Source organism: Fukomys damarensis, unplaced genomic scaffold (genome assembly GCF_012274545.1).
Source record: "Fukomys damarensis isolate Sample0158 unplaced genomic scaffold, DMR_v1.0_HiC HiC_scaffold_11, whole genome shotgun sequence".
Taxonomy (NCBI): domain Eukaryota; kingdom Metazoa; phylum Chordata; class Mammalia; order Rodentia; family Bathyergidae; genus Fukomys; species Fukomys damarensis.
Genome location: NW_022900923.1, coordinates 23,217,897 through 23,237,157, shown reverse-complemented (window position 1 = coordinate 23,237,157; position 19,261 = coordinate 23,217,897). Strand labels below are relative to the sequence as shown.

The following is a 19,261-nucleotide window of genomic DNA, read 5'->3' as shown; positions in this document are numbered from 1 at the left end:
TTTAATAACCACTCATACAATGTTGGCTTCCCAGCTCACAATGTGAGCTCTCTCTGTTCCTAAGTTCTCAGAAGGAGAAATTCTTCTATTACAAGAATATAATAGTTCCCTGAATTGGAAGTCAAGACTGCTACTCTGCCATTTGGTCTTATACCACAGAAACAAAAAGCAAAAGAAGATTTTAGTGATTAAAGTAACTATACAATCACAAAGGCAAATAAACAAAAGTGTTGTCAACAATATTTCTGGACTCAGATTTTCAATAAATTTCAAGAGATCCAATACCTTATTACAAAATAAGTTTTGTGCTACATAGCTTTGCATAACACAAAGGATTATAGGTACCCTTCCTGAACACATTTAAGGAAGGCTAGGTTTTTGGTCAGCTAGGTGAATTAAATAAATCCATTTTAAATTTATGATATTTTCAATTTACAATAGGTTACTAAAAAGTAACTTTGTCATAGGCTGAGAAACTCAACCACAGATGACAGATAGTAGGCTCAATTCATATTTGTTGAATAAATGAGTAAAAAGTTTTCCTAGTAATCCACATTCCCATATAAAAATGGAGAAATCTGAATTTCAGATATATTTTGCTACTTTGTTTAAATGAGTGATTCCCTTCCTTAAGGAGATAACTATCTAGAGAAGCATATAAAAATTCTTAAGCCTGGTAAGTATGAGGTCCTGAGTTTGATCCATGGTACCAAAAAATCCAAAACAAAACAAAAAAATTCTTGAGTAGAAGTAGGGCAGAGCATGTTTGAAAAAACCATATTTACTATTACTACAGTATAAGCTTATAGTCTTGAAAGGACAAGAAATGCTGCTTTTGGCCAAATGTTCAAATCTACTTTGCAACGAATCCTCAATTTTCTAGAACAAGATTACCAAAAGGTTCATACATATGCAACTGCATAGAACTGGGAAAAAGCCATATATGTATACAGAAATGTACTTTGGTCTATGAACTTTGATGAATGAAAATCTATAAATATAAAAATAAAAAATTCTAAGTTATTTTATAAATACTGATGAAAATAGTCTATTTTTGCAAGAAATTCTGATTTCTAATGCTAATAAACCAAATGACCAAGAATAAGAGAACAAATCATTATTTTAGTAACATACATCAATGTCATAGACTTCATACAATATATCTGATAAAATTTTTCAATAACCATTCAAGAACTTTCAAAGCATCTATAGTCCTTCAAAGAGCTAAATTCTTGTTAAGATCATTTTCCCCACCAAACTTATCTATTGCTTACTTTTAGAAAAAAAAAGTTGTTTCAGAATTACGAGCTACTTGCAGAACAGCAAAGCTATTAAATATAGTGTTATGTAATTGAATAATTCTTTAGATGATAGTGTCTGAAATTATTTTTATTGTTTATTTGTCTTTTATTATTTATTACCATCTTGCAGATTCATTTTATGGACCCCAATGTTATTTGAAATATAAAGTTAAGTTTATAACACTTTTGATCCATCACAGATGATTCAAGATAGCCTCATTACATAATATGCAATTTTTACATTGTTTACACCTGAAATTCTTATCACTTAAATCTGTGTATCACAAATACTGAAGAGATATAGAGGACTTCTAGGACACATATTAGTAATGTTTCTAGTACAAAGGATCCCTTGCTTTTCAAAATTCCTCTCTTCTCCCATGGTCTTCAAATACTGAAAGATTTTATCCATAAAGTTAAGTAAATGCCTATTTTTTATTAGCCAAAAGCATATAACAAAAAAATAAAAAGCAGGGCCGGGGATTTAGCTCAGTGGTTCTGCTGCCTGCCTCGAAAGCTCAAGGACCCGAGTTCGATCACCAGTACCACACACACACACACACACACACACACACACACACAAAACTTATATCTGAATATCTGAACACTGAAAATAGCTTGTGACTCCTAACAACTGGGATCCTAGAGAGCTTGAAATCAATTTGCTCACTTTACAGGCAAGTGCAAGGCCTAGAAAGATTAAATGGTAAACATCTAAAGAAAAAAAAAAACAGGTTTAAAATGCAATTATAAGATAACAGAATTGGTATTTGCAATCTGTTTTGTTTGTGTGGCTGTGTTTGGTATGAGGAGATCTAGACAATATTACAATCTGTTTTAGGCAAAAAGGTTTCAGTCAAGAATATATGTAACTTAAAAATCGACTAATTCTACTTGACTTAAATAATTTGTGAGATGCAAGTAGGTGGAAGTGAGTTAATAAGCTTAACTCACCCCTGTATTATTTAGTTTTTCATGTGTTCTAGTGCCTGAGAGTCACAGTCTACAAGACAATATGCTGTGGAGAAGGTAGCTAAATAAGGAGAGAAATGATACTATTTAGAACATGTGCCAAATTCTATTTCTGTCAATCATGGCTTCATATTACCCATCACTTCCTGACATGGCAATAAAAGTCAGTCTATCAATTTGTACCTAATCTGAGGGAGTTCAAGAGACATGTCCCAGTGGCCCTGCCAATAGACAAAGATAAGGCATTAAATCAACATCCAAATTTTGATAGCTAGCCAAAAAATTATTTTTGAAAAGTGACCTAGTTTAAGGTAACATTTTTCAAATTGAGTGTTGTAACCTGATATTGGGGGGAGTCATGAAACCAATTTAGTATATCATAATCAGCACTCAAAGACTCAAACATAAGTATAAAATGGAATATACTGCAAATAGTAATAAGTATTATCTCATAATAAAAATATTTAAAGTTATTTAAATATATTACATATTCACATATAGGTGTATATAAACATACATAGAACATGCATACCTGTCATACTTAGTGATATTACAGGTTTTTTATTGCAACTCAAAATGTAACAATTATATACTCTGAATAGATTTTTTTTTTTGTAAACTAAGAAGCATTGCTTATTCTTTGTGATATGATCACCCATTTAGAATTGGGATCATATGCCACCTTCCAAAACCTATCAAAATGAAGAGAAATACTAATAAACTCAATCTTACACATTTTTCATTTATAGTCTCAGCTCATATCTAACAGCCTTTAATGCAAACATGCAAATATCCTCCTCCTCTTCCCCCTACTCCTCCTCCTCCAATGGTTACCTTCTACACTGCTAGCTCTTCCTTAACTTTCTACCTCTTAATTGTGGAAATTATCTTTGTCCTTGGAACATCACAATTTCTCCTGCACAATTTTCCCTTGTAGGAAATCTATTCATTTGTGTGGCTTCAAGTAATACTTTTATTTTGTCTCTGGCTTACAGTTGCTTATAAACTAGTGTAAAAGGCATGCATTTATGCCTTTTCATGGCCATATCTTTGCATAAACTATTCCCTTTGCCTACAAGAAGGAGGAGAATATAGTTTCAAAATGTCCTTGCTTATTAATAATCTGAAGGGAGTGACTTGCTAAGAAAATCAAACCAGTAAGAAGGGAATTTAAATATGTTTATTCAATTAATCTCATTGCAATCATTACTGAAGCAGTTTCCAAGGGTTGCTATTCATTCAGTAGTTGTAGAGATTTGCCATAATATGGAGAGGGATATTACTTCTACAAAGATAGGGAAATCCAGATGTGATTGCACATGCCTGTCATCCCACCTACCCAGGAGGCTGAGGCAGGGAGGGTCAGGTCAGCCTGGGCAACTTAATGACACCCTATCTTAAAAAAAAAAAAGACTGGAGGAAAATAAATGAGGATGAGAATATCTATACGTTTTGGGGAGCTGAAGGCCTTTATTTTTATTTGGAAAGTAGGGAGTATAATGAGCATGATGCAGAAGACAGTAGTGTTAAGAACTGGGAAAAGGGGTTGGGGAGGGCAGCTCAATGGTAAAGCATCTGCCTTATATGCATGAAGCCATGATTCAATCCTCAGTACTGGCAAAAAAAAAACAAAAAACAAAACAAGAATGGCATAATACTTATGAATGCACTCTGAATCATGGAAAAGAACTATATTATGTACATCATACATAAATACATACATACATAAAATATTTAAAAGGGTTATATATAAATAAACAGAAATTGAATTATGTTCTCACACTCCAATGCTATATTGTATATGGCAATTAAGAGACAGGTTCTCTAGACAGTGGGAAGGTAGAAATCTGGAACTATGTAAAAAAATAAGATCAGGTTTCTGATTCTTAAGAAACTGAAATCCTTAGAACTGTAAGACAGTATGGATAATGATCACATAAATCTTGAACATTCAGGTAACAGATGTGTTCCTATACAAGCTAAACAAAATATCTCTTTAGAAAAGAAAAGCATGCCTCAATCAAATAACATTGATCAGAAGCTTAAACAATGACATTATGGAGGTTCTCCTCCCCTAGAAGTAGAAATTATCTCTTGTGACTACTCACCTGAATAAAATGTGTTGATTTTGGCAAGTTCCTTTTCACAGGTTTGGAAAAATTTTTCTTCAAACTTGGCAAAATACCTCTTTACTGTGTCCTCATCTGTAACTGAAATAGAAAAAAAAAAAAAAAAAAAAAAATTAAATGTTAGAAGGACAACTGGGAAAAACAAGGAAATAAAAATTATTACTCTCAAAAAAATTATTACTCTCTTATTCTTCAAAATGACAACTATACATATATTTCTCTGAAGAAAAAAAAGACTTGTGAACTATATTAAATGAAACTAATAAAAATCCTTATCACAAGAACACAACAACAGTTGAATAATATTCTCTAATACTTTACTATCATAACACTTAGGATGCTGGAAAAAAGAAGTGTTCTAAGACCAGAATAAGAAACCACTATACATAGAGGTAATCAAAGAATATTCAAGATTTTGGGAGTTGAACCAAGTAGGATTCATTTAGTAACAAATTAAAAAATTTTTTTTTTATTGAGTTTATTGGTACATTTAGGGATACAGTACAGTTACATTCATTGTTGGGATCATGTACCTTTACATGGCAAGTCTTGATTCTCATTTTTTCCCCTTACCTCTGCCCTCCCTTCACCCCCTCCTCCCCTCCCCATCTACAAACACTTTATTTTCATCTTTTCATTCTCTCACATTTTTTTCTTTTCCCTTTTTGTTCTTCCCCTACGTATCACACCTTCCCTACACCTTTAGCTCCTTTCCTCCCATTTCTAAATGTCAGTAATCTTATTAGAATCTTATGCATTGTTGCAGAATATTCACACCAGGGAAACTATTTGGTATTTACACATGTGGGACTTATTTATTTCACTTAGGAGTATATCTTCAATATGTATCCATTTTCCTATAAATGAATCTATTCTCTCGCTCTTTATGGCTGAGTAATATTCCATTTTATAGAAAAACCACAACTTCTTTATCCAGTTTCCAACGGATGGGCAAATAGGTTGTTTCCAAGATTTAGCTATTACAAACTGTGCCGCTATAAACATGGGTGCGCATACTTCTCTGTGATATGATTCTTTTAGTTCTCTTGGAAAGATACCCAACAGAGGGATGGCTGGGTCAAATGGCACCTCCAGTCCAAGCTCTTTGAGGTATCTCCATATTGATTTCCATAGTGGTTGCACTAGTCTGCACTCCCACCAACAATGGAGGAGGGTTCCTTTCTCCCCACAACCCCGCCAACATTTGTTATTGTGTGATTTCTTGATAGCAGCCATTCTTTGTGGGGGGAGGTGGAATCTCAGTGTTGTTTTCATCTGCATCTCTCGAATGACCAGTGATGTGGAACATTTTTTCATATATTTTCTTGCTGCTTTTACTTCTTTGTATGAGAAATGTCTGTTTATTTCGGATGCCCATTTTTGGATCGGGTCTTTATATTTGGGGGGACTGATTGTTTTGAGTTCTTTATATATCCTTGATAATAGTCCTTTGTCTGAGGTACAGCTGGTAAAAATTTTTTCCCACATTGTAGATTGTCTCTTAGTTCTGCTACAAATTAAATATTTCAAGGAAAGAAGCAAGTTTCTAGAAAAGAAAATTGATTTTACAATATGTTAAATTTCTATCTACCCATTTTTACTTTGTGTGTATCAGACAGAGAAAGCAGTGCAGATTGGTAAGTACAAATCGGATGTCTCAATGTTTCAGGAGCTTGACAGGTAACTTAAAGCAAATTGAGCAAGTGGATGGCTGCAAGTGTGGTGATAAATGGTAAATGACAACTTCAGGATAAGGAATAGTGTAGATAGACTTTTGGTAAATTAGAAAGCATATGTCTGTCTAGATGCTGCCATGTAGTAATATGGGCTCAGTTTGTCATATCTTCCAATATTTTAGGAGATATCATAAATCCATGTATTTTAAAAACACTATGTGGGCCAATCAATATGTATTTCTGTAGACTAGATCTACTTCGTGAGTTCCGTCTTATTGCTTATCAGTCTACTAAATCCCAAAAGCACAAAATACATGTAGCTTCAGGATCCCCAAAACCAAAAGAAAAAATTGTTCTTTAAGTGAGATCTGACTAGACTCTCCTGATGCCAATAATAATACAGAACTATACTGTTTCTGGATCTCTTAGGTACTCACTGAAATATGTAGAGAAAGTACAGTGTTCTTTCTGTACTCTTGGCCTCACAAATTGTACTGCAATCCCATAAACCCTTAAACAATCCACCTGTCTAAGATAAGAGAAATGGTATTTCCCTAAGCAACATAGAACATACACACAAATACAAATTCATAGCACTGGAGAGTCATTTTTTTTTTTTTAAAATAAAGCTTAAAATAAAGTTCTAAAAAGCATCTCAAATCTGTTTAATTACTTTGAATAACATAAATGTAAAACAGCATAACACAAAATTTATATATATATATGTGGTTACTTCTCTATATGTTTTGGAACTATTCACATAATGCAGGCTTTTCTATATTCTAAAGAAAGGGATGGCCACTTTAAATTCCAAATGAAACTTGGCAAATTAGGAGCAAGAAAGGTTACAGCCACACAAGGTCAATGAATACTACTTTTTCAGAGCATAAAGCAGACCTCAGTTTTTTTTTTAGAAAAAGCTGACCTTGAGTTAAGGAAGCTCCATGGTAACAGATGCTGCACTTTTAATAGCATCTATCTAGCTGATTTAAAATAAGAAGAGTTAATATTTTATTTTACTTAATTATCTACTTTTTCATTTTTATTTTATTCACTATTGTTAAGGAAGAAAATTCAAAAGCAAAACATGGGTTTGTTCATATTTACACTTGCTCTATAGACAATTTTTATTAAGAGTGAGATAAAATTATTCAGCAAAGTGATTCCCTTATTAAAACAGTTTCTACTCTTAATTTAAATATATATAAAGGTTTATATAGTTAGGATTATGTTCAACTGTATAAAATATTACCAAAACCTTAGAAATAAAAACATCCAGGCTTCTGAGGAACTAAAAAAATATAACAAACTTTATGTATTAAAACAAGAACACTGTAACATAATTCAGTCTATGAATTCATTTTTTCACTTTAGAAACTGTTTTATCTAAAATATCAGCAGTCTGTAATCATTTTCTAGTCTACAAACAACTTAGCCACAAATCAGAAGAAGTTATAGTAAGGTTATAGCAACACTGAGAAATAATAGCTAACCAAGGGCAGGGGGGCCATAAACAAAATGATGAAGGACAGTGTTCTTGTACGCTCAGATTTCAAAAGACCTAGTAACTAAAAGTGGAAGTACACTATTGGGAAAGAAATTAGAAAAACACAAAAGAAAGAACACAGAGTCAGGAACAGATTGCATATGCTGTATACAGAAATTTAGATTTAAAGGGGGCTTCAAATCAGTGAGAAAAGAGTGGATTTTACCTGAAAAAGTACTTTTTAACATCGTAACCACAAAGGGAATGATGTCACAAAATGAAAAGTCTTCATTCTACCAGGTGCAATCAGTAAAATTAAAACAAAAGCAGAAGACAGGGAAAATATACATCAGCAAAACTCACAAGATTAGGAACAGAGGTGGAGGCTGGGGATTTAGTTCAGTGGTTCCGTTGCCTGCTTCGCAAATATTAAGATCCCTACTTTGATTCCCCAGTACAAACAAACAAACAAAACAAAAAACCCACTATTCAGATGCAAAATACTTTAGAAAATCCTTACAAATCAATAGTACACCATAAGAAAAATGGGCAATTCTAGAGCAACTCAGAAAAAAGGAAATAATACGTGACCAACAAAGATGTTCAACATCCAGATGTAATATAAATGCAACTTTAAAAAAATGAAGTTTAATTTTTCAACCATTAGACTGGAAACAATTTTGAAGTAGTGATATCATTTTGGCAATGAGATGGGTAAATGAATACTCTCTCCCCTTGCCAACAGATATGTGAATTTGTAAAATCTTTTACGAAGGCAATTTGGCAGTAGCTATCAAAATTTTTCAGTATGTTCAATTCCACTTGTAGAAAATATATTCTAAAGAAATTTCTGCACAAATCAATGTATTTTCATATCTCATTATTTTAAACAACATTAAGAAACAGATATTCAATAAAGGGGGATAGTTATTATATTATAGAAGTCACTATTTTAAAACTGATATGAATACTACATCCTGGCATATATGAAAAATCTCCAAGATACACAGTTGAGAGAAAAAAATTAACAATATATACAGCACAATCCCATTTATAAAAAATATGTACATAAATTAACATTCATTTTTACATTCATAGAAAGAAAATTAGAAAGAAGCTTACAAAAATGTCAGTTGTAGTTACCTCCTGTGAAACAGGATGAAAAAGAGTCTCACATTTTGCTATCTACAATTACTATACTGCTTGACTCCACTACAATGTTCATGAAAGACAGAAAAATTGTATTTTATAAATAAAGGGTATTATTAACTGGAAGAGAAAAAGAAATTTTACATCTAAGCCTTTAGGTTATGCATAGCAATATCTAACCAGCATAGCTAGTTAAAAAGACTATATCTGAACTTACAGGTACAGTACACACAGAGTGATTAAATCTTTCACTTTAGTTATAGGAAGTTGACAGAATGCTGATTTACAGAACATCAGTTTCTATTACAAGATGCTTCCTATAATCTATTTCATGGATACTGTAGGAAACCAGTAACTCTGAAATGGAGAACCAGGGAAATTCAGCGTTCCCAATCAATTAGCTCAATTTTCCTATTCTGTAGGTGAAGAAACTGAAGTGCACAGAGTCTATATACCATGAGTCATTTTCCCCTCCATTAACAAGTTTTATAGAAAAATCACTGTATTTTATTATAAGAGAAAGAATATCTACACATTAACTATATGAAAATGAACACTCACTGTTAAAAGAGTACTACAGATTGAACTGTAGCCTCCTCCAAATTCATATGTTGAAACCCTGAATCTCAATATGACTATATTTAAGGATGAAGCCTTTAGAGAAGTAATTAAAGTTAAATCAGGCCTTGAAGTTAATGGTGACCTCACCTATAGATATTCTTGTAGGTGAAGGAAGAAAGACCATAGATCTTCCTTATTTTCCAATCACACACAAAGGAAATGCCATGTAGCTCACAGGTCTGCAAACAAAGAGGTCTCACTAAAAACCAACCTTTCCAGCCCAGCACCTTTATAATGGACTCTGAGCCTCCGAAACTGTGAGAAAATAAATCTTTCTTTAAACAACACAGTCTGTGGTATTCTGTTATGCAGCCTGAGAAGACTAGTTCAATGGGTTTAAATATTTCCTGAATACTGTAATCAGTTACAATAATCATGGAAGACTAAGCCTAGTTCAAAGACAGGTAATACAAATAAGTACAAATCTCAGCAAAATGCATCAACAATGCTAAGATTAATAGCAAAAGAAAACGCAGTAAAAATATCTAGAATCAATGAATAACGCAGAGAACACTACTATAGGGATAGTTTCAGTAAAGAGACAGCAGTAGACAGAAATTTACACACACGGATTTCTTTGTCATTCCCATTATAGTCTCACATTTGTGGAGGTAACAGTTTTTTTTCGAGCCATTTCCACAAATTACTATGTTAATAGAAAATTACTCTATAAGAGAACCAATCAACGTAAAATATCTCTACTGCATAGCAATCACCAAGTGCTTTTTACGGCAACTTTCAAGAATATTTTAATTTTTATATCATAAATATCACCTAACTTCAAGAAATCTCTGGGATAGAAAAAAATGCAGATTCTCCAAAACTAAGTCTTTAAAATCTCTATTAATTCCACCATATATCTGTTATGTTCCATTCAAATTTTTAGACTATTCTCAATTTCCTTAATTTTTGATCTGTGAGATACAGAAGGTGGAGATTATGTCTTATTTTTATAGTTTGTAATACTCAACATATTGTCCCGTACATAACATATGTTCCATGTATTCTTTTTAAATTATAAATGTTGAAATGATAGTATTTTGTAGAAATTATGATGAGCTATTAAAGAAGAAGAATCAAACAACTGAATTGACATGTAAAAACATACATTTGGTCGCACAGTCTCATGCCTACTGGCCAGCCTCCTCAGCCTACCCTGGACAACACTGAGTCTCTAGCTTGCTGTCAGTTCTGATGAAGCTATGATCAACTCCTAGGTGCACACACACAAGGCAACCCTTCTCTTCAGTTAGATCAGCGTGGTGGAACTGCCACTAGGAAAGGCTAGCAGCAATGTGTTAATTCCCAGAACCTGCTATTGAACTGCACCTTATTAAAACCAAATTGTGGCTATTGATATTTGCCAAGGGCCCCAAGTAAGTGGGGCAGGAACCTCCTCCCCTCTCCCAATGCCATTCTTTTCCTGTAAGTCTCCTGTCTCCCATTCCTTCCCTTGCTACTATACAAAGAGCAACTCAATAATAAAAGGACAACCCAATTTTAAAAAACGGGTAAAGGATCTGAATAAGTAGACATTTCTCCTAAGAACATACACAAATAGCCAATAAGCCCATTAAAACATTTCAGGGCCAGGGATTCAGCTCAATGGTACCGCTGCCTGCCTCGCAAGCACAAGGTCCTGATACCCACCCATCCCAAAAAAACCCCAAAACATTTCAATGTCATCAGACATTAGTAATATACAACTTGAAATAAAATGTTATGCTAATTCATACTTAATAGTATGGCTATAATGAAGATGAACAATAACAAGTGTTGATAAGGATATGGAGACACTGGAACCTTAAATATTGCTGAGAATGTAAAACAGTGCAGCAACTTTGTAAAATAGTTTGGCACCACCTCAAAAATTTTAAATATAAGTTGCCATATGACTCAGTAATTCCACTTTCAGGTACATACCCAAAAATAAAACCATATATTCACAGAAAAACTTTTTAATGAATGTTCATAGCAGAATTACTTATAATAGCTCAAAATGGAACAACCAAATATCTATAACATAGGGCATAACCATACAATGGAATACTATTCAACCATAACAAGGAATGACCTACTGTGTCATGCTATAACATGGATAAATCTTCAAACCAAGAGGAAAAGGCAGATTTGAACATCACATATAATACGGCTCCATTTATACCAGTATGCAATTTCCAGGATAAGCAAATCCATTGAAAAAACAGTGGATTAGTGGGCGGCAAGAGCTGGGGAAGGAGAAGTGGAAAGTACTGAAAATGGTGATGGTCGTACAACCTTATGAATACATCAGAAACCAGTGAACTATACACTTCAAAAGGGTAAGTCTGTGGCATATGAATTATGTCAATAAAATATTATTAAAATCCAAGTTTAACCCTATAACAGAAACACTAAGATTAAAGAAAAGTCATTTATTCATTCACAAATATTCTTGAGCCTATGATGCAAGGTTCGAGGTTCTGTATATAATGCGAGGGATATGATGAACAAGACAAACAGGGCTGGGTCCCTCATGGAGTTTGCATTCTAGTAACTGGAGCAAAAAGAAACCCCACAGGTACATGAAGAGTTCCAAACTATAAAAAGTGTATGGTGGCCAGGGGTGGTAGCACATGCCTGGGTGTGGTAGTCAAGCTTATAATCTCATGTCTCAGGAGGGTGAGATAGAATGATAGCAAGTTTGGGCTACAGAGATCCCATCTCAAGAACCACTTTCTTGCCCCACCAAAAAGTTTATGGTGGCAATAAACAGGGTGATGAGACAAACATTAAATATTAGAATGGATGAATATTTTTTCTGGCAGTGTAAGAGAGATGGTCAGAAACACTTTTCCTTAGCAGATGACATTTAATCTAAAGGATAAGAAAAAGCAAGGATATAATGATTTCCAACAAGAGCAGCATGTTAGGGGAAAAACCCAAGATACCTGAAAAATTGAAACTGACAAAGGGTGGTAATAGGAGGTAAGGTTAAATTAAGAAAGTAGACAAAGGCCATGTTTGAATTTTATTGTAAGGGCTGTGGAACATATTGATGGCTTTTAAGGAGGAGTCTAAATAGTAGAAATAGTTTCAGTTGTACTAAATAATAGTTTTAAATTGCATTTCCCAAGAAATTAGGTATTCATAAAAAGAATTCTATCCTTAAATAGATTTGAGAAATATAAGCACAAACAGTTAAACCGATATCTCTAAGTTCTCAATGGTGACCAACTGGTCTAATGGGTTGGTCTATCTACTGGGTAGAGGCCAGGGATGATGGCAAAGAGCCCAGGACAACAATCCCTTTCTTGTCCCCTGTTCTTCTAAACAAAGAAGTATTCAGCACAAAATGTCAATAGTACCCAGGTTGAGAAACTCTGTTTACTATGGCTAAATAAGTTTTATTATGCTAGTATACATTATTAACCCTTTGAAAAGAGCTTCTCAAAGCTGTGTATAGGAATATAACCCTGCTTAGAAGTAGAGAGGTGACTAGTAGGAGAAAAATGGGGAAGGTGGAGAGTGTTCATTAAAATCTCCAGAAACAGTATTTTGGGGAACACTTGTTTGAGAGGCATTAACTTTATCACCACTCCCACCACACTGCATTTTATTTACATTCTATACACAAGAGTTTCTATGACTTCATAGTTTCTCTGACTTATGAGAGCTGATAAATAAAAACTAAATGTGACTAGGCTCTATCAAATACAGAAAAACTATTTAGTATTACTGATCTCATACCTAAGAAAAATGTTTTTTTTAAAGTGTGAATTTACAAACTGGCAATAACTAACCTGAAATTCTATTTCCCCCCCATGTGTTACTATATCAACAGATGGGTGGATAAGTTATATAAAGCATACTGGTAAAGAATATTTCACAGATAAAAATATTACTCTGAAATTACTGGTATAGTAGAAATAAGGACAAGTAAGTCATTCATTCAATAAATAAGGAGTCCCTCCTATACACCAATCAATAAAGCAGGTGTAGATACAATGTAAGCAAAACATACATGAATTCTGTTCTGAGAAACTACAGCCAACCTATGAAAAAGAACTTTAATTAATGAAACAAAAATAGAGATAGGAGGTTTTTTTTGTTGTTGTTGTTTTAAGTGCATGTGAGAAAAACACAGCATGGGGACCTTATCTAATCTGTAAGAATAGGGAGGTTTGTGAGACACTGAAGTATCATTTGAGATGAAATCTGAAGGATAAGAAGCGGTTCAAAGAGCAGAAACTACCACAAAATGTTACAGAAAGGGACATGGTGTATTGAACAGAAAAGAAGTCCACAGGAGGAAGGGGGACAGCAGAGTATAAAGGTCAAATAGGCAAAAGGCCTGATTAGTGAAGGCCTGCTGATTAGCCTTCTTCCTAAGACCAGTGTCACATCTTTGAAGCAGAGGAAACAATTATGATCCGATATGCTTCTGAAATTTGGAGATGTGAGAAGACCAACCAGACTTAGTGCAGGAGATCATGAGAGCCTGAACTAGGGGGAGAATACTAGACAGAGAAGTGAGAAATTAAACAGACAGTATTCTCAAAGTAAAATCAATAGGTTTCAGTGACAGATTAGATGAAATTTTGTTGTCTAGTGCTTGTATGAGCTTAACGTAAGTGATTCTCTGACACTGTTTTCCCTTTCAAAAATAAGGGCATCTGAGTAGGCCATTTTAAAGTCCTCTCAACTCCAAATTTCATATTCCATAATTAAAACTCCTAATTTCTTTTTTGTTTGTTTGATGTGTAATGACTATATTTTAACTTTCGTTTATCACTACCTGTTTATGATACCTAATGACTACTTTCATTGTGGGTATTTGGTACACATATATGACATCATAGTTCTTTTTATGTCCCTTTTGCCTCTCTTCCTTTCCTCTTCCCTCTATATCTTCGTCCCCTTCTCATTTGCAGTACATCTATATCCCTGTTTCTTTTATCTATTTTTCTTTTGCTCTTTATATTTTAGATTTCTCATGTGAGAGGAACCACAAGATATTTAAGCTTATATGTCTGATTTAGTTCACTTAGCACTGTTTTCAAGGGGCATCCACTTTCCCACATATGACTTAAATTTATCTTTCTTTATAGCAGAGTAGTACTCTACTGTATAAAATACCACATTTCCCTTATCCATTTGTTTACTGAAGGACATACAAGCTGCTTCCAAGACTGTTATTATGAATTGCACTGCTATAAACATTAGCATGCACGTATTGTTGTAGTATGATGACTTTAATTCTTCTGGGAAGACACCTAATAGAGGAACAGTTGTGTTGAATGGAATTTCTATTTTTAGTTTTTTGAGGAAGCTCCATACTGATTTTCATAGTGGTTGTACAAGTTTCCATTCCGAGTGAAAATGTAGGAGGCCTCCTTTATCATTACAGTCTTGCCAGCATTTATTATTTGACTCCTTGATGATTGTTATTTTTCTGAAGATAAAAAAAATTCGGTGTTGTTTTAATTTCCATTTCTCTAAAACCAGCAGTGAACATTTTTTCATGTATTTACATGCCATTTTCATTGCTTCTTCTGAGAAGTATCTATTTATTTTAGTTGCCCATTTTGTGATTGGATCTTTCATTTTGGAGAGGTCTAATTTTTTGGAGTTATTTGTATATTCTAGATATTCATCTTCTGTCTGAGGTATAGCTGGCAAATTTTTTTCCCATTCTGTGCATTGTCTCTTCACTTTGCTGGCTATTTCTTTTGCTGTGAAGAAGCTTCTTAATTTGATATAATCCCATTTGTTGACTCTTGATGTTCTTTCTTTTGCAATTAGGGTTCTATTCAGAAAGTCCTTGATATGCCTATGACTTTAAGAATTTTATCTCAAAGTAGGTTGTTTTTCTGTTTCATATTTAGATCTTCGATCTGTTTTCATTTTGGTTTGGCACATGGTCAGACATATGAGTCTAGTCTCAATCTTTTGCATGTATATAATCAATTCTCCCAGCATCATTTGCTAAAAAGGCTCATTCCTCCAGCCTAAGTTTTTGGCCCCATCTGTCAAAGATCAGATAGCTGAATGTATCCGGGGTTATTTCTGCATTCTTTATTCTGTTCCACTGATTCACAGATCTGATTTTGTGCTGGTACCATGCTGTTTTTATCAATGGGGTTTTATAATACAATTTGAAGTCCAGGACTGTGATGACTCCTGCTTTGCTCTTGTTACTCAGGTTTGCTTTTGCTATTCTGTGTCTCATCTGGTTCCATACAGATTTTTGGATTGCTTTTTCTAGTTCTGTGCGGAATGTTGTTGGTAGTTTGATGGGAATTGCATTAAATCTACATATCAGTTTTGGGAGTATAGCCATTTGGCAATACTGCTTCTGTCTATCCATGAACAGGGGTTTCTTTGCATTTTCTGATATCCTCTTTCATCTCCTTTTTCAGAAATCTATAGTTTTCAATGTAGAGGTCTTTCACTTCCTTGGTTAAATCCCAAGTATTTCATTTTTCTTGATGCTATTGTGAATGGTTATTATTTTCCTAATTTCTCAGTTCATTATTTGTGTATAGGAACACTACTGATCTTTGTGTGCTGAATTTGCTTTCTGCTAATTGCTGAATTTGGTTATTAATTTTAGAAGTCTTTTGGTATAGTTTTATGGTCTTCTATATAAAGAATTGTGCCACCTGCAAACAATGATAATCTGACTTCTTCCTTTCCTGTACATATACCTTTTATTTCTTTTTCTGTATGATTACTCTGGCTCATGTTTTGAGCAGTATATTGAACAGCAGTGGTGACAGTAGATATCCTTGTCTTGTTCTTGACTTTAGAGAGAAAGCTTTCAGATTCTCCAAATCTGAAAGGATATCAAATATTGGTATATCATAAGTGGCTTTTATCATAATTGTGATAGGATCCTTCTTCGAGGCTTTTATCATGAATGGGTGTAGGATTTTGTTAAAAGCTTTTTCTCCATTTATTGATATGACCGTGTGGTTTTTGAAATTGCATCTTCTGTTTATGTGGTGTATTACATTTATTGAATGCATATGTTGAACTATCCTTGCATCCCTGGGATGAAACATACTTGGTCATGATGTGTGATCCTTGTGATTTGTTGCTTTCTTGCCAGTATCTTATTGAGGAATTTTGCATCTATTTTCATTAAATAGACTGGCCTATAGTTTTCTTTCATAATTGGGTTTTTGTCTGGTTTTGGAATCAGAATGATGCTGGTTTCCAGGAATGAATTGGAAGTACTCCTTCTCTTTCAATTTCATTAAAGAATTTGAAGAGTACTGGTATTGTAACTACCTTGAAGGTCTTGTAGAATTCAGTAGTGAATATATCAGGTCCTGGGCTTTTCTTAGTTGGTAGACTTTTTATTAAAGCCTCAATTTCATTGTTTGTTACTGAATTGTTTTTATAGCTTCTTGGTTCAGTTTTAGTAGTTCATATGTGTCCAGAAATTTCAAGATTTTTCCAATTTGATGGAGTACAGGCTTTTTAAATTGTTACTAATAATCATCTGGATTTGGTGTCTGCTGTGATTGCACTTTTTTTTTTTTTCATTTCTAATCGCACTGATGTGAATCTTCTCTCCTTCTTTGGTAAGTATGGCTAAAGATCTGCCTATTTTGTTTATTCTTTTAAAGAACCAATTCTGATTTATAGATTGTTTTCTTTTTTAGTCTTAATATTGTTAATTTCTACTCTGATCTGTAAGATATTCCTCTTTAAACTCAGTTTGCGCCTGGATTGCTCTTGTTTTCTTAGTAATTTGAGGTGCATCATTAGGTTGTATTTATTAGAGCTCAGTCTGTAAAACTGTCAATTTCTTCAGAAAGATTCTGAATCCAACTAGGCTTCAGTGGTCCTAAACAAGATTTTGTGATCTATCTTTAAGTTTTAATCAAATTTGTTTTTAAAATATTCTCACTGGAACACAAACATCTTTCAATTCACATTGAGGGCATGTAACTGAGATGAAATTAATCTCACAGCACTAGCTCTGCTATAACCTAAAGTGTGTTTGATTCCAATGAATATTTACCTAATGTCTGTAGGCAAAGAACACCAATAAATTTAATATAAGTAAAAAAATATATATAAGCTAAAAAAACAGCTTAACTCAACAGTAAAGTCAGTGGTATATACTAGTAATTTTTGTTTTTTGACCCTAATAACTATAAAAGAATTTTGAACAATTATCTTCCACTTTTCTAAGTAATGATAAAATATTTTTAACACATTTAAATAATTATAAACAATTATTTGAAATGTACAATGGAATTTAAATGTTATGGTAACTTGGCAATTGCCATTATTTCTTATCAAATATGTAAAGAAGCTCTTCTTAATTGGAAAGTTTACATCACTCTGTTTTCTTGAGTTTCTATTACATTTAGATTACAGAAATTATCCTATTGAATTTTTATGTCATTTCCTGAACTTTTTTTTTCTGAACTTCTATCATACTTCATAGCCATTAAATTATGTATACAGATTAAAATGTAAACATAACTTATCTAACCATAAAGCTTTAAATATTAAAATTTCTTCTGGCATATTATAATTATAGTAACACATCACATCAAAACAACATAAATATTTACAATTACTAGACATTAAAATTATTCATTTTTGGAAATTTGAAAATAAATCTCATATTTAAATAGATAAGACTTCTCCCAATTAGTTCATTATCAACTGATAAATGTTACATTGTTATTAGTGAAAAGCACTACATTATTTTCTAGAATGATGAACATTACATTATTTGATAGAATATTATAAAAACTGCACGAGACAATGATTTTTATTCCTAGTTTTTATTTTACCCACGTAAAGGCAGAAAAACTTTGTATACATAAATAATTAGATCTGAATCAAAGTTATTACAGCAGTACCAACTCTGAATTCTTTCCATGTATTTTTCCAAACAATGATCTATTATTGAAAATCAGTTTTGGTGAACCACACAATTAAGTCTTCCTTCAATTTCACTGAAAATGAAGAACTGCACTTGAAAAAATGATTTGTTACCTTGCTGATCACCCACTTTCCCAATGTCTGCAGCAAGTACATATTCTGAGAAAGGTTTGGGAGACAGGGTTTTCCTATATAATTTGGGCTGGCCTTGAACTTACTATGTAGCTCAGGTTGGTCTCAAATTCATGACACTATTCCTGCCCTAGACTCCCAACTGCAGATTACAGGCGTGCACCACCACACCTACAGAAGATATTTCTGGCTACAGAAGATATTTCTGGCTACAGAAGATATTTCACTTTTTTTTCGGTACCAGGGATCGAACTCAGGTCCTTGTGCTTGAGAGGCAGGCAGCAGAACCACTGAGCTAAATTCCTGGCCCTACAGAAGATATTTTAAAAAGAATTATCTGTCTTCTTTACTACAAGACTTTTATTTGCTAATTCTGTTATCTAGTTAGTAGATATACCTTTGACTGAATTATTACTAATCAGCCTGTAGAACTGTAAAAAGAAATTTCTAGTATTTATTGATTACCCCATTTAAGGTATTTTACTACATAGCAGTAAGGAACTAAAACACATAGCTAAAGGCTGGGGGTTTAACTCAGTGGTTCTGCCACCTGCCTCACAAGCACAAAGACCTGAGTTCAATCCCTGGTACCAAAATAAAAACAAAAAACCCCCCAAACATATAGCTAAAGACAGAATACATTTTTAATGAACATTAATATTCTAGTCAGATATAAGTTAGGAAAACATAGATTTCTTTTTCTAAAAACATACTGAAAAATCAAGACCTGGTTTACTCTGTTAATTTGTTAAGATTCATAAACTTTATCTTTATGTTTTAAAATTTTCCCCAATAGCTCCAAATTTTATTGCTATCCCAGCAACATACCAATTTTAAAAAAAATAAATTTAAGTTCTTGGCTCAAATTCCCTCAAAGCCAAGGTTTTACATGCGTCCTCCTTC

The 19,261-nt window shown here is 33.3% G+C and overlaps 1 protein-coding gene across 1 annotated transcript in view; it reads right to left on the bottom strand.

Annotated features, from left to right (window-relative positions):
* Positions 1-19,261, bottom strand: part of Xpr1 (xenotropic and polytropic retrovirus receptor 1) — a 174,519-nt gene that overhangs the window by 71,473 nt on the left and 83,785 nt on the right. The window contains exon 3 of the mRNA XM_033762123.1: positions 4,382-4,483. Coding sequence (XP_033618014.1) covers positions 4,382-4,483 — 102 coding nt within the window. The remainder of the gene's footprint in view (positions 1-4,381; positions 4,484-19,261) is intronic.